At 32.9% G+C, this 15,176-nt stretch overlaps 4 protein-coding genes across 7 annotated transcripts; 3 read left to right on the top strand and 1 right to left on the bottom strand.

The window, feature by feature from the left end:
- Positions 1 to 154: 154 nt before the first annotated feature.
- On the top strand, positions 155 to 2,728 carry LOC122529209 (condensin complex subunit 2-like). Its single transcript, XM_043655051.1, has 3 exons — positions 155 to 283; positions 355 to 482; positions 556 to 2,728. Exon 3 carries the CDS (start codon positions 622 to 624, stop codon positions 2,593 to 2,595), a length of 1,974 nt encoding a protein of 657 aa, XP_043510986.1. The 5' UTR covers positions 155 to 283; positions 355 to 482; positions 556 to 621; the 3' UTR covers positions 2,596 to 2,728.
- Positions 2,729 to 2,812: 84 nt separating this feature from the next.
- LOC122529211 (probable malate dehydrogenase, mitochondrial) lies at positions 2,813 to 4,401 on the top strand. Its single transcript, XM_043655056.1, has 3 exons — positions 2,813 to 3,430; positions 3,517 to 3,900; positions 3,990 to 4,401. Exons 1-3 carry the CDS (start codon positions 3,017 to 3,019, stop codon positions 4,362 to 4,364), a joined length of 1,173 nt encoding a protein of 390 aa, XP_043510991.1. The 5' UTR covers positions 2,813 to 3,016; the 3' UTR covers positions 4,365 to 4,401.
- A 220-nt stretch (positions 4,402 to 4,621) lies between these two features.
- Positions 4,622 to 10,232, top strand: LOC122529212 (nascent polypeptide-associated complex subunit alpha). Of its 4 annotated transcripts, XM_043655060.1 has the most exons (14): positions 4,622 to 5,012; positions 5,692 to 5,733; positions 5,812 to 5,999; positions 6,083 to 6,272; positions 6,361 to 6,372; positions 6,455 to 6,671; positions 6,759 to 6,938; positions 7,025 to 7,210; positions 7,311 to 7,391; positions 8,796 to 9,088; positions 9,170 to 9,289; positions 9,461 to 9,556; positions 9,640 to 9,798; positions 9,990 to 10,232. In XM_043655060.1, the coding sequence occupies exons 1-14, from the start codon at positions 4,977 to 4,979 to the stop codon at positions 10,002 to 10,004; spliced, it is 1,815 nt and encodes a 604-aa protein (XP_043510995.1). In that variant the 5' UTR covers positions 4,622 to 4,976; the 3' UTR covers positions 10,005 to 10,232. The 4 variants fall into 4 exon arrangements, with proteins under 4 accessions (XP_043510995.1, XP_043510992.1, XP_043510993.1 ...); XM_043655057.1 differs by lacking the exons at positions 4,622 to 5,012; positions 5,692 to 5,733; positions 5,812 to 5,999; ... (4 more) ...; positions 7,025 to 7,210; positions 7,311 to 7,391 and adding an exon at positions 7,873 to 8,017 and having other exon boundaries at positions 8,824 to 9,088; XM_043655058.1 differs by lacking the exons at positions 4,622 to 5,012; positions 5,692 to 5,733; positions 5,812 to 5,999; ... (4 more) ...; positions 7,025 to 7,210; positions 7,311 to 7,391 and adding an exon at positions 8,159 to 8,334 and having other exon boundaries at positions 8,824 to 9,088.
- Positions 10,233 to 11,188: 956 nt separating this feature from the next.
- On the bottom strand, positions 11,189 to 12,479 carry LOC122529270. Its single transcript, XM_043655216.1, has 3 exons — positions 12,398 to 12,479; positions 11,850 to 12,035; positions 11,189 to 11,621 (listed from the first exon to the last, which is right to left on the bottom strand). Exons 1-3 carry the CDS (start codon positions 12,477 to 12,479, stop codon positions 11,509 to 11,511), a joined length of 381 nt encoding a protein of 126 aa, XP_043511151.1. The 3' UTR covers positions 11,189 to 11,508.
- Positions 12,480 to 15,176: the final 2,697 nt, after the last annotated feature.

Here is a 15,176-nt window from a genome sequence, read left to right as displayed (position 1 = left end):
CAAATCTTTTTAAATATTAAGTAAATATATAATTCTATATTCTATTTTTATCTGTGAAATAATGATAAAAAAGATAGTTTAATAGATATATAATAAAAATGGATATATTTTATTATTATTCGCACAAAATGATTTTAGGAACACGTACATTTAAATTTGAATTTATGACAATTTCAGTTGAACAAAGAGGAATTTGTCGAGGGGAATGCACAATATTAATTGATGTTTTGAAGTGTTTACTGTGTATTTATTTGTATAAATTGTATTTTAAATGGATGATAAGGTATGCTAAAAATAGAGTCTTGTTATATCTTAAATAACTTCTTTATATGAATATTGATGCGTCATTTTCAGGAACTTTTGAACGAGTTGAAAGTACTTCGACAAATGCAAATTCAGCTGCAACAATTTTATACATTGTTACGTTTAATGAGAGTTGATTTGGAAAAGATTATAGATAATTTCACTTCATTGAATCATAAGTAACTTTTTGTTTTCGTTAATATATATTATTAATATCTTGCTAAAATATATAATTATAAATATTCCTTCTAGGTAAATGAATAAAAATATTTGTGAATATATATATTTGCACTCAATATATTTAAATAAATTTATAAAATGGACAAAGAGATATCAGAAACGTCATCCTCATCATCTTTGCGAAGAAAATCTATTTTGGCACAGAATTCATTACAACCTAATCTAGTGGAAAACAATGATGAAGCTGAAAAATTGGCTAGACGTTATGAAATAAATGCTACAACATCAATAGAAAATAACACAAGCAATAAACGGAGATCTTTGGGGCTTGGGTGTTTAGCTCAAATGTCGGCACATGAAATAAAAGATCATATTATTGAATGTATAAAACTTAATACTGAAAACAAGATTAATGTGAAAAATGCATTTAAACTTGAAATAATTGACTTTATGTCTTATATGATAAAAAAACAAGATGCTAACATATGTAATCTGCAAACAGCTAGTACATCTTTAGATGTAAGCTCAAAAATCTATGGTTTTCGTGTAGATGGAGTTCATACAGAAATAATGAAGATGGTTGGTGGAATAGATAAACAGTATGATAATGGTCCAACTGATGAAACAAATGAACAATTAGATATTGAGCTACAGAATCAGATAAACGATGCACAAAGGAAAAGGAGAAAAAAGAAAAATAAACAGAAAATTTTTAGTATAGCAGAAAATTTAAAAGGAACTGTAGAAATTATGAAACCTTCTTGGATAATGGAGAATAAGGATTCACAAACTGCAGATGAATTGTATCAAGTAATGCTATCAAACCATGCAAATTCAAAATATTCTTTACAATTGTATAATGATGTTATTATGGATATTGTAGAACATAAAGTAAATCAAAAAAGCACAAAAGTGACTATCTCACAGATAGAAGATTTTTCTAATCTAGAAATATGTTCACCTTTAACTAATTTTAATTTTCAAGACTGGAATGAAGGTATTGACAAAGAAGAAAAAGAAAATGAAAACACAAAATCAAAGGATAATGATGAAGGTGGATTTCAATTTGATTTAGATGCTAGCTTACCATCTGAGAATGAAGTGTTTCATGATGATTTGAATTATTTGGATATCCAAGACAGTGTAGAAAATATAACAAAATGTGTTAAAATAGAAAAACCACCAGAAAAAGTTGTAGATTTATGTAAAGTTTTATCTAATGTCAATGTGAATAAACCATCTGAATATTCGTTTCTTCAGAAAAGTTCGAGTATACACTGGGCTGGTCCATCTCACTGGAAAATGAGCAATTTTACAAAAGTAAACTTTACTTCTGGAAGTAAAATTATTGCTGCCTGCCCACAGAAGCCGGGTAGAAAAAAAAAAGAAATAGAAATATGTTATGACGATAGTATAAGAGCAGAAATATTATCAAAATTTATAATAAATAAAGTTTCGAAGTTTGAAATTGTCAATGTAGACTGGAATGAAGAGAAACTTACGTTGCCACGAGACATGCATTATAATATTACAAGTGCCAGTAAATTGTACCTTCATGAATTAATACATATAAATATAAAAAAGCAAGATCAATTAGATGCCACTCATATATCAGATATAGAAAATTATAATTATGACAATGAAAATGATATATCAAATTATTGTCCTGACATTCCTAATGAAGACTATGCAAGTGAAGCTAATAATGAACCTGACCATAATAAAGTTGAAGACAATGAAATAGCAACACAAATGATTTTTTCTGGAGATAATTTAGTAGCTATTCCTAAATTAACCAATAAAATATCTATTACATATAGCACACATGCTAAAACAATTGATATGAGACAATTAAAAAAATCCATTTGGAAAAGCCTAACTAAATGTAATAATACAGAAATTACAAAAAATGAAGAAGAAAAAGAGAAAATAATAGAAAATAAAAGTTTTAATGAAATTTATAAAGTATTGCCAAATCTATTAACAAAAACTAATATAGAAGCTCTGAGTTTTCCTATTTCTTTTGTATCCTTGCTACATTTAGCAAATGAGAAAACATTAAAATTACAAGCTGTTCCAGATATGTCTGATCTTATTATAGAAGCAAATTAAATAGATTTGTGCTATGATAGAACAATATCAAGTTCTTTATTTAAGTGGAAATAATGTTTTATACATTATAATGAAGTTATATAATGTATTGAAATTTTATTAATTTCTATTTTTGCCTAATTCATTTTGTAATTACATTGACATATATATAATCGATATTGTATTTTTGTATAAGTTAATAATTAACATAAAAATTATAGACAAAATGTATGGGAAAATTAGCAATACTAGGAAAATACAATTTTGTTTGTCATATATATAATTTTTTAAAGCTACTCGATTGTTTTTTACTCGTTTAAATTAGTCTATATTTTAAACCAGTAACCTAAGTATTTTCTGAATTTTATCGTCTATTTTTCTTTAATCTTTGATAGTATTAAAAAATTATCGTCAATGATTCCTTTAAAACAGATATTTGAATATGATTGGAAAACAACGATATTTTTTAAAATCTATCAAAAAATACATTTCACGCCGCTTTTACAGAAATATTTCAAATATGCCAGTTGATGATAAAAAATCAAAATATGCAAAAGATAAAATAAAGGAGATAAAATCAAAAAAGGAATCTAATGTTAACAATAAACCTCAGTTCAAAAATTACAATTGCTTTCTGCCAGATTATGAAGGTGACATAAAAGTTTGTATGATTGGGGGAGGCGAGTCATTGATATACGCTGCCGTTCTTTTAAAACAATTTCGTCTTATAAAACGAATACATGTGGTGGACGCAAATGATTCATTGGCTAATGCAATTTTAGATATTAGTCACATTGATACATCGTCTCGTATAAAACATTTTAAAAGAAAACATTTAAAAGAAGCTCTTAAAGAAGTATGTATTTATTTATTAAACAATGAAAAAATGAGCACAGCCTTGACTACATAATATTAATACGCAGAAATCGATATTATTTACAGATAAATATTATTGCATTGATGGATGAAACAAATCCCAATATTGAGTTAAACCCTACAGCACAATTTAAAGCTGCATCGTCATACGTAAGCGAGATGGCTGAACAAATGGCACAATTGAGTTCAGAATCTTTGGTAGCCGTTTTTACTCGACCAGTAACGGCTACACTGCCCATGGTATCAGAAATTTACAAACTTGCTGGATGGTGGGATCCGGACAGAATTATTGGTTCCATTGCATGTGATCGCATGCGAATGGAGGCATTAACCGCAAATCTACTAGATTTAAATCCTGCATTCTTATCAGTTCCTATGGTTGGCGGAGCAGATTTGAACACTATTGTTCCCCTTTTATCTTGTGCTTCTCCGATAAATCAGTTTACTAATGTATGAAACTATAATCATTTATATTAAACTGTTGGTACTTAAGGAGAAGAATTTTTTTCTACTTTTTAATGCATTAAAAATTTATGTAGGTGCAACAGGAAATGTTGTTACGATCATTACGTAGCGCAGATAGAAAAATGAAAAATATTGAATTCAAAGGTTCAGTGCTATCTGATGGAGCAGCAGCTGCCAAATTAATCCTCGCGCTTGCCGAAGGACTTAGCGGCTATAAGAATGTTATTTCTTCTGTTTATGCACGATCAAACGTTTTGCCGGGATGTCGATACTTCACTACCGAATTGCAATTCGGTCAAGGCGGTATACAAAAAAATTTTGGACTACCTAAAATGTCAGCTACGGAGGTAGTACTTTTGGAACAAGCAATTCCTTCTATTAATAAATATATTGCAATGGGGTTGAAAGCAATTCACACTAATAGATATATCACACTGAAAATTGTATAAATTGAGTTCTTTCATTGAGTGACTTCATACCTTTTAATAACATGGATAATTTGATAAAAGAGATGCCTAAATATTTACTATTTACTATTTGTTATTTGTATTTAACAAAAATAACAGAAATGATTATTATATGCTTAAGTATAATATGTCAGTAGATATATATATGTAGAAATGAAACAATGTTAACATATATGTTTATTTCATTGTATTTCTTGTTTATCAATGCGTGAGTTGAGCCACATTGTATAGTCTGTAAGACAGTTGCGCGTTTCAGTTTCGTTCGTAGTTTCAAACAGAACATGTCGCGACTGGTTAATATCCGATAGAAACAAACATGAAATGACAATGAACGTAATTTAATACGATTTTTTTTACTCAATTAACTTATTCGACAAAAAGTGACAAGTGAAAAGAATTTCAATATCAACTGAGTTGTTAATATATTATTTTCGCTTTATATGAATATTCTGCGTGCCGGAATAATCTTTTTTTAAAGGTCATGACAAATCAGTTAGTATTACCATCGAGAATATGACTCTTATAAATACTGAAACTATAAATATCGAAGCAAAGCTCAAAGTAATTTAAATTTGGCACCAACGGTTGATTAAAATGGGAATCTACAGCTTTCTGTTATCAAGATTTGGCGTAAGCTAGTATTACTATTTACATAAACAATATTAAATTTTTATAAATATATTGTTTTATAAACAATATTATAATGTAAAAATTTATAATCTGAAAATTTGTATAGTTCAAGATTTCCAACTTAATTGAATAAAATTCATAATATTGAATTTGTCTGAATGTTTAATGAACATTGACTTGTAATAAATATACATACATATGTGGAATTGTCATACAATACAAAATTATTATTCAGTAACTTTTTTTATATTTCAAATTGTTTAAATTGTAAATGCTGAAATAGTAAAGACGAACTACATTTTTTAATTATTAATATACGAGATTCTTTTTTTGTTAAAAAGATGTTTTTTATACTTTTCAGATAATAAAAATTGCTATATATAAAAATACATTATACTTTGAAAGAAAAATTATAATTTAGTATATTAAGTGTGTAGTTATTTATAAATTTTCATATTAATTATTGATTTACAAATATTCTTTACTATGGTGAATTTATTTGAATTCATTTAAAATTCATTTTTTTTCAAAGTACATTTGTATGTAAATATATGTAATAAAAAGTGAAAATCAATTATATATATAATGTAGTGCTTGTAAAATATTATAAATACTTATAGAAAATCAATAAATTATATACAAGCTGTTATGTTAACATTTATAAATTTTTATATTTTAGAAAAAAAAAACAACATATGAAATATTGGAGGATCTTGATGCGGTAAATTATTTACATATATTTTTTCACTTATATTTATGTTAGTTATGTAACTTATGTTAGAAATTTCTTCTATAACAGAAAATTAAAGAGATAGAAAAATATGGATATAGTACAGAACAAAGACATAAAAGAATTGTTGGAATCCTTATATTATATAGCGTGTTATTTTATATCATAACAGCATTTGTTTTTTATTTCTACTTCTTCCAAGCATCACTATATGATCGAATATTCTACATCATTCCGTTGTTAATTTTTCCAATTTTGTAAGTAATTTGATATTGCATTCTTTTATTAAATTATTGTTGTTTGTGTATAATTATTGTAATGATACATTTTATTGTCACAGAATATTGCTTACAAAAAAGATGGTAACATGGTATTATAAATATAAAATTTCTAAAAATCAAGACAAATTAATTACCATGCAATCTGAGAAAAAAAAAATTTTAGATGAAGTTACAGAGACTGAAACATATAAAAAGGCTAAAGAAATTCTGTTAAAGTTTGCTCCTGATCAACTAACTATAATGTCTTCAGTAGGTAGATTAAATATATTATTTTAATTATACAATATATTTTTTAATTTATATTTTTTTAAATAAATTCTCTTTTTTCACTTTTCAGCTGTCCCCACAGGTCTGTATTTTGAAGAATAAAATATATAAAAATAATTTGAATGAGAAAGTAATGTATCAACTAAAAAAAACTTTCATTTTAGCCTAAAAATCTTCAACAGTCTACTACTTCGAAATCTCTCATGTCTCCCGCTGGAGAATTGAGAAAACGTGCGATAATGAATCAGAATCAAACACTAATTGTGCAAAATAATATACCTACTGACACTAACGTTCCATGTGATACTCTTGTTTGTAATTCACCAAATATTCATTTACAGAGTGCTGGTAGATCAGTTAATACTCCAAACAAAGATTGTAGTTAGTATCTTGTGGATTACAATTAGTCTTCTTATTTTTTTCGTCGTTTGTATGTTATTTTTCTTTGCTGTATGAATCTTATAATAGAATCTCCAGTACCTCATTTACCAGTACTACCACGTCCAATATTACCTAAAAAAAGAACTGGTTTGGATCGATTAATTGATTATCTTGTTGGAGATGGTCCATCAAATCGATATGCATTAATTTGTCAAAGTTGTAACTCGCATAATGGAATGGCTCTCAAAGAAGAATTTGAATATTTTGGTAAATATTACCATTATAATTTACCAAAAAGAATTAATTATAATGATTTGATTACGACACTAAATATATGTATTTTTATTTTGTAGAATTCAAATGTAGTTATTGCAACTTTTTGAATCATGCGAGAAAACAAAAACCGTGTGCTCCGAAACTAATGTATAATGTTGGGCATAATAGTCCATCTTTAAATACTTCTGAATATTTATCACCTGATACAAATACAGAGCATTTGAAAGATAGACAAACGGAATCAATAAGTGCATCAGATTCAGGTTTGAATATGAACAAAAATAATAAGACTGATAAAAAAAAAAAATATTAATTGTTTGGAATTAAAGAAAATAATTGAAGTTAATTAAAAATAATTTTTAGATTTAAATATCGAAGCTGTTAAACAATCGGTAGAAACATTGATAAAGACTGAACATGTTAGTGATTCAATCGAAAATACATGTAGTAAGAAATATTACCCTTAACTATACGTTATATTCTTTTGCAATATTTATATTATTATAAATAATTTATATTATTATAAATAATTGTAATTGTAAATGAACCAGCAGGTAATGTGGACCCGAATACTGCGGAAAAGAAAGAGAAAGAAGTTCAAAATTATGAAAAGAATGAAAAAATGGACGTTGATGAATGTCTATCTTAAAAACAATATATTCAATATAAAACTGTTATAAAATAGTCAGACTACAATTTACAGAACAAATGTGTACTATAGTTGCCATTGTAGCATATTTAAAGATATATAGATATACGTGTAAATGAATTACAATAAATTTTTTTACATATTCCAACATATTCTTACATTCTTACAATAAATTCTTTTGTATATTTTTAAATGTTTATTTGTATTGAATATTCCTGAAAGTATTTTGTAAATAAATTCCGTAAAACAATGTTTTCTCTGTTGGCTCGGGCAGCCAATTGTGGATGCTGATTTAATAAAATATTCGTTCGCATGTTGCGTTCTTAAAAGTATAAAACTAGGCTCATTGAGGCACACGTGTGAATTGGTCTTAGTCACATGGTAAAAATAGTGCTCGCTCGTTGACGGATTATCGTTCGAGGTAAATCTAACGATTTTTTCGGCATCGTTGTGTAGTGATAGTAAAAGAGCGCGAATATCGGGAAACAAATAACAAACATATCTTTTTATGTAAATCATATTGCCTGTAATGATTTATTTTCAACGATGAATATGCAAAATATTTGTGCTTCAACGATCTTCATGCGCGAAGTTCATCACGCTTCATAACGATCTATAACAGTTGTATAAGAACGCGGAAAGATTGGAAATGTTATTAAAATGTTACTCCTGATTATTGGAAAACAGTTAAACTTGTCACAATAATTAAATATAAATAACGGAAATTGTCGATCATAGGTTTGCAAGTATTTTTCGCCTATCTTCACTGGGCGCCATAACAGCGTCCATTTGTCTGTTAGAATTATTGTGTGGATAAGTGTTTATCCTCGTCATTCAGTTATTTTGTATTTATTATTATTTATTAATAACTTGTAGTTTGCTCATCAATTTCATCGTTATTTTATTCTCGTATCTTATCGCTCGTATTCATTGAAAATCGTAGTATGATCGAGGATATATTAGGTGGGGCAGAATTTGTTAACCCGGTATAATACACGTGCGGTCGATTTTTATAGAATGATTGTTTTAGCAAAAAAAAAAAAAAAAAAAAAAAAGAAAATTAAGTTAAATGTATAGATTTGTTAATATCTTAAAAAATTAAAGTTTTTACAAAAGGAACGAATGTCAATTATTTTGCAGTTGTGTTGTAAATTTGTTTCAGTTGTAATGTGTAATGAAAACTGGTAAATATGCATCAGTAGTATCTAACATGATTATTCATTCCAGATTAAGAAATATGCCAGAATTAACTGAACTTGATAAAGCTGCAAGTTCTGAACCTGCTAAGGTTGAAGCAACAGGAGCAGGATCAGGAACTGATACAGATTCAGATGATACTATTCCAGAATTGGACGATGCAGGGGCTGGTGGTACTGTCGGTTTTCCAGGGACGACTGTCACTGGTCTTCCCATTGATATGGTTTCGAAAGCAAAACAAAGTCGAGGAGAGAAAAAGGCCAGGAAGCTTATGAGCAAATTGGGACTGAAGCCTGTATGTTGAATAAATGCTATTGTTACATACTATTGTTATATAATTTTATAACAAATAAATACTTTGGATTCTTTTGTACAGGTGCAAGGTGTTAATAGAGTAACTATCCGTAAATCAAAGAATATTCTTTTTGTAATCAATAAGCCAGATGTGTTGAAGAATCCAGCCTCAGATACTTATATAGTGTTTGGCGAAGCCAAGGTAAAATTTAGAAAATCTACATTGAAGTAGTATATTAAAAATTTAATATGATGCTTTTTTTGTGTTTTACGTATTGTGAAAAGTGTAGAAAATGGAGTTTAGCAAATTGATATATTCAATAACTGTACTTTCTTTCAAACATTCGTAATTATTTAAATAATTGTTTTATAGATTGAGGATCTCAGCCAACAGGCTCAGGTAGCAGCAGCTGAGAAGTTTAAAGAGCCACCAGTTATTCCAGCAACTGAAGCTGGTGGTAGTACAACGGTAAGATACTGTATCTGATCGCTATACAATAGTAAAACATATGTGTTCTTTTAGCTTTATTTTTTGACTTTGTATTTTTAAAGGTTGTCGCTCCAATACAAGAAGAATCAGAAGAAGAAGTAGACGAAACGGGAGTCGAAGAAAAAGACATTGATTTAGTAATGTGTCAAGCCAACGTTTCCCGAGGGAAGGCCATTAAAGCTCTTAAAAATAATCAGAATGATATCGTTAACGCTATTATGGTAAGTTTTCAAATAGACTTACAAAGTTTTATAGAATAATATTATATGATGATTTTGACAATGGTTTCGCGTTTATATCAGATATAAAATGCTGTTGAAAATCTTGGCAGACTGATTAAATTTTTGCATAAAAAGAAATTATTCGGTATGTATAATTCGATTACTTATGTTTTTCTTCTTTCCTGTTTCAGGAATTAACAATGTGATGAAGCTACTTAGCGATAGAGTGTGCTACGTCGTAGCTATCATTGTGACATCATTTTATTTTATCATCTACATCAACAAGAAAAATCATCCTTTTTTTTCTCTCATTGAAAGGATCAAGCTCGAATATTAAGAGGCTAGATTTCGTATGGAGACCATGACTTGCCTCGAAGAAATCCACATGTATATACATAATTCATACGTAAAAAATAAATATACTAAGGACACTATGTTGCTTGCGTGTTATTCCACAAATTTATACTCTTATCGTTACATAATACTAATCGATGTTTGAAAAACAAGAGACGCAATGTTAAGCAGAGTCCTAAAATACCGACTCAGTGAAACATGACGATAAAGAAGATTTATTTTATTTTACCAACATGGGATAAATATGCTATCGTTTAAAAGGTGCATGTGAATGTAAATAGATAGCAGCACAAAACATTTTCCGCGAATTACAAATATTCAAAATTCCCTTTTGAATAATCTTCTTCAATTAATTCAAACTACACGATGAGAAAAAATGTACAATGTACAATGGATCTGGTGCAAAAATTAAATACAGCGTGTCAAAACAGGTATTTTATATAAAAGAATTGCCAATGTCTTTCATAAAAATTCTTCCATCGATATTTCAATGATATAATTCTGCTTAATTTTTTCTTAGAAAGCCTTATTTCATTCACACATCACTGTTTCATCAGTCGGCGATAGTCGGGATGATAGCCATTCGTAGCGATGGCTATGCTCGACGAAAGTTTTATAAGCCGTTTCGCGCACGTGTCGCGACGCGCATCGGCGAGGGTTGGAAAAAAACCGCGATATTAAAGCGTAGACGGGTGCCATCCTCTCTATCCGGTAGAGAATCCGCTAATATTTGAGATTTCGGTCTCGTATATGACGCCAGCCACGGTGACATCTGGCACGGATCTTAAGACGCTTTATTGCCGGCAAGAAACGTTCGCAATATTGTCACGTAATAAAGGAACACCGGGAGGGGAACACCTGCGGGACACGAGTAATCGAATTTCCATTCGGTACGCCATTGAATCTTTCCACTATTGCGTAAAACGGTTATAGATCGTCTCATAAGAAAAGCACGCTTCACGAAAAATGGCGATCCTCTAGCAACTTTGAATTGAACTTTTTGTCTTACGTTGGCTACAGTTTGAAGGTTGAAACATTTCAAATGGGAAGCAAAGAAATTTCGACAATAAATTAATATTCCTGAATTGTGAAATTTTCTTCCGTAATATTCTTCTGTAGGAAAGAAAAGAGGAAACGATGAATCTTTCTTTTGGGAGTGGAAAGACGGAGCACAGCGAGTGGAATAAAAAAAAAAAAAAAAGAAAAAGAAAAGAGAAGAAAAAAATAACGAAGGAGGAAAAAGAAGATGGGGATGGAAAGGAGGAAGGGTGAAAGTGGTTGGCAACCGATCCGTCTCCGGCACGTCTGATTGTTCCCTTAACGATCGGCTGACAGCGAAGACGTATGTCGGTGCCATCAGATAATGCGACCGGCGTTGATGTGTACGCGGCCCGTCGTACGCGTAAGCGTTTTGTAAACGCTTCGTACGTCTTCGTTCGGTGTTCGTTCGGCGACATCTTCATAACGTCCTGGACAAAGAGACCATCATGCCTCATAAGCGTCGTATTTCAACGATTCAAAAATCCTTTTCTTATTCCTTTAAGCTACTCGATCATAGTTGAATAACATGTAATCATTGCGCAACAACTTCGTTTCAGAGAAAGGAATGATAGAAGTTTAACAAGACGATCTGTTGCTCTGTTATAAAATGATTACCTATATTTTCTCGATTTCTAAGTTTGCCCTTAACTTCATACCTTGTACTGGGGATCGAAGGTTCAAACGATATGGATCCGGCGGTTCGAAGCACTGGTTGCTGGAGCGGATAGCGATTTGATGAAGCGTAACGATCCCGACGAAGTGGAAAAATCGCCGACAGCGGGCCTGTTTTATAACGAGTTCTAGCCAATCACTTTTAAAGTACGGGCCGTTGTGCGATTGTCCTGGCGTAGTTCATCTAAAAAGTGCTGAAATCAAAACCGACCGATACCAACCGTTTTTAGAAGACACTGAGCAAAACAGACTCGCTGGCCCAGCGACCAGAAACAATAACAACGAATGATCGTGACACAATAGTCGCGATGAAACGTGACGTACTAGTTAAGACTTTTTGCCAGTATGAAAAAGCGGACGAACCGTTGTTCTTGGTCAGAAATAACCAGAAATAGGACAATAAATTCCCTCACTCTGACAAGAAACTCGTACATCGTCCTTTGTCTAGAACATTTTAGAAGAAGGTTGTGTGTACATAATTTAACTACAAAGAGCTCTGCTAGTATTAACACTTTGCGCTTGTTTTATATACTGTCTTGATCATACGCCGATATCCGCAGCTTCGGCGGATCCTCGGCTGTACATCCCCTAATTGGTCTTGTTGCGGAGGCCATCTTTCACCCGGGGCGTAATTGCGACTCGATTTGCATAAAAAGTAACTACCCAGTACCCGGCACCCGGGGTTACGACTCTATCCAAGCAAATTAGAAGTTGTTCAAAAAGTTAGCGCGGATCTAATTATCAAACGCAGAGGCTAAATGGAGGAGGATCTAAATACATATCTCTTTTACTCGTTAATACGCTGAAAGTGAAAAGCAGAGAAAAAAAGAAACAAATTTTTTAGAACGGAGTTGGAGAGCTTCCCTCTCGTTTTTTTTTGTTTCGCGAAATTTTCACATTATCGGTTGTATTTTTCAACGTTTCCTTTGTTCCCCGTACAAAAAGTACTTACTTACTCATAGCTTAAAGATGGTAATTTTGTTAAATAATCGTCTCGACAGATCGAGAAAATTACACGTGTATTGTACAATTATGGAACGTGTATTTGTATAATTATATTTAGGAGAAAGTAATTGGAAAACTGTAAATGAATCTTCTATCGTGCGACAATCCCAATCGAAAGAAGCACTCTTACAATCTTAGAGAACAATTCACGATTTTCGTGAATCGGTTCTAGATTCTTCCTAGTCGATCTGAACCATTCGCGAGAGCAGAGAAATCATTTACCCACCGCGTGTAATTCACTCGAGAATAATTGAAAATAATTGAATATAATTGAATACAATAAACGATGTCTAATTTTAACTACAAAGCAATTGTTTGCAGTTCCATTTCGAGATGGAACGAGCGAAAAGAACAAGTAGAAAGATGTTCAACAGATATACTACCCCGTGGAGTTTGAGATTACCGAAACGTTGCACGTGAGACCATAGTGGAAATGGTTAGACGCGAAACGGTCTGGTATCGACAGTCTTCAAACATCCTGCTCAATGATCCTCCAAAGCAATTTCGAATTTTTCCAGATGCTGATAGATATTCCACGGTCTGCAGTTAGCTTGCCTAAAACGCCGCACGCGAATTCATTTGCCAGAGAGCAGGGTTTCAGCCGGTTCAACTTTCCGTTCGTGTTCACGCGGCATCGTCGCGTTTAACGAGCCGTTGACGAGTCGTATGAACACGTTTCCCTTCGATGAGCGTGCACCACGCGTTCCTCCGCTGGTCCCGGCGCTGGCGTGCGAGTTTGACGCGCCACTTTTAAAACGGATTGACGCGCGTCGGTTTCCCGCTAATGGGCCAGTTTGCATAAACGCACGGGCACATAAAGCACAGGTTTGCATAAAGCCAATTTGACGGGTCGTTTCGCGCAAACCGACGAGCTGCCACCGCGTTCGCTTCTTTGCCGGTGTAGGCAAAGTTCTGTATGACAGAACGAAGCGAAGTCGGAGAGATGGAAAATTGAAAATTGTTTTCAAATTAACCGGTCTTCACGGGATCGAGTGGCTGTGTCCAAATGGATCGGAAAGAAAAATTCTAATACGAGGTACGAGATGCAAGATGGACTAGAAGTCACACGAATGAACAGAACAAATTAGTTCTCTGCGTTTTCTCTTTGTTTCCAATAAACGTCCTTCCTGGGGAAGAAAGAAATAAACTGTTTCCTACTCTCTCTTTCGAGATTCTACTCCGATGTCTCTGGCAACTTGATTGACAAACCGTAATCACACGTGACGAATACACAAGTAGATACAAGCAGAATGCAACGAATCACGAGTATATCGGGCGAAAGCGCAAGTTACGAACTCTCGAAGGAAGAAATTTGAACGACGGGCATGGGGGGTGAGAGAAGAGAAGAAAAGATCCATCGAGCCATGTGGCAGGCGCAAACGGTGTGAGTAATGGCGTCGACCAATCGCTTCCAGCTCTTAAAACACGAACGCACCTCTTATCCGGCTCTTCCTCTCTCCTCTTTCTCACCCTCTTTCTCCGTTTCACCGACGAGACGCGTATAATAACCGGCGAGCTATCATCAATGGAAATCATTATCATCGATCGATCGATCGATCGTCTTCGTCTCTCTCCCCACTTTGTACCTTTTCTTCTTCTTTCCTCTCGTTTCCCTCTCCTTCTTACCGATACACGATAACAGGGATGAAACAGGAGAACGAGCACAGACATACACACACGCACACACACACAATAAAGAGTTTAATGACGAAATTATACTCTGACGGCGTAACCTCGGTGCTCCATGAAGACGTAATATTTTTCGATCGGTACGAAACGATTGTTTTACGGCCATTGGGTACCCTCCGAGGGACTCCGTGATTTCGCGGCCACGAAAAACGGACGAGCACGCGTGCACGCGTTGGCCGATTTTCTGCGCGTTTGCTCGCCCTCGCTGGCTCCGACCCTCTGGGCCAGAGGCCCGGGCCCGCTCGAATTAAGCAATGAAATTATCGTTGGCCCGCTGCGCCACCGCCTCGCCCCGATATTTACTGCACCTCGGAAACGCTCGATAAATATTAATACCGGCCCCGAACAGAGATTGAAACCGTCGCCAACGATCGCGTTGCTTCTCATTCCTTCTTTCTGCCGCTCGCTTCGTACCCTGCTGTCAGTTCCTCAGTTCTGTGCCACATATTGCGGATGAAGGCGAGATCGGTTTGCTTTGTGATCGCGAGCACAGTTTCTACATTTTTGTGGAATTTTGTCCCCCTCTGGGCGAAATTTTGCAACTTTCTGCATAAACATTGACGTGGAATTATTGAAAAAGTATCATTCTTAAATTGTTAAAAGACACGTAACTAAAA

Source organism: Frieseomelitta varia, unplaced genomic scaffold (genome assembly GCF_011392965.1).
Source record: "Frieseomelitta varia isolate USP_RPSP 00005682 unplaced genomic scaffold, Fvar_1.2 scaffold_281, whole genome shotgun sequence".
Taxonomy (NCBI): domain Eukaryota; kingdom Metazoa; phylum Arthropoda; class Insecta; order Hymenoptera; family Apidae; genus Frieseomelitta; species Frieseomelitta varia.
The sequence above is the reverse complement of the archived record's forward strand: the minus strand, read 5'-3'. Positions and strand labels throughout refer to the sequence as shown.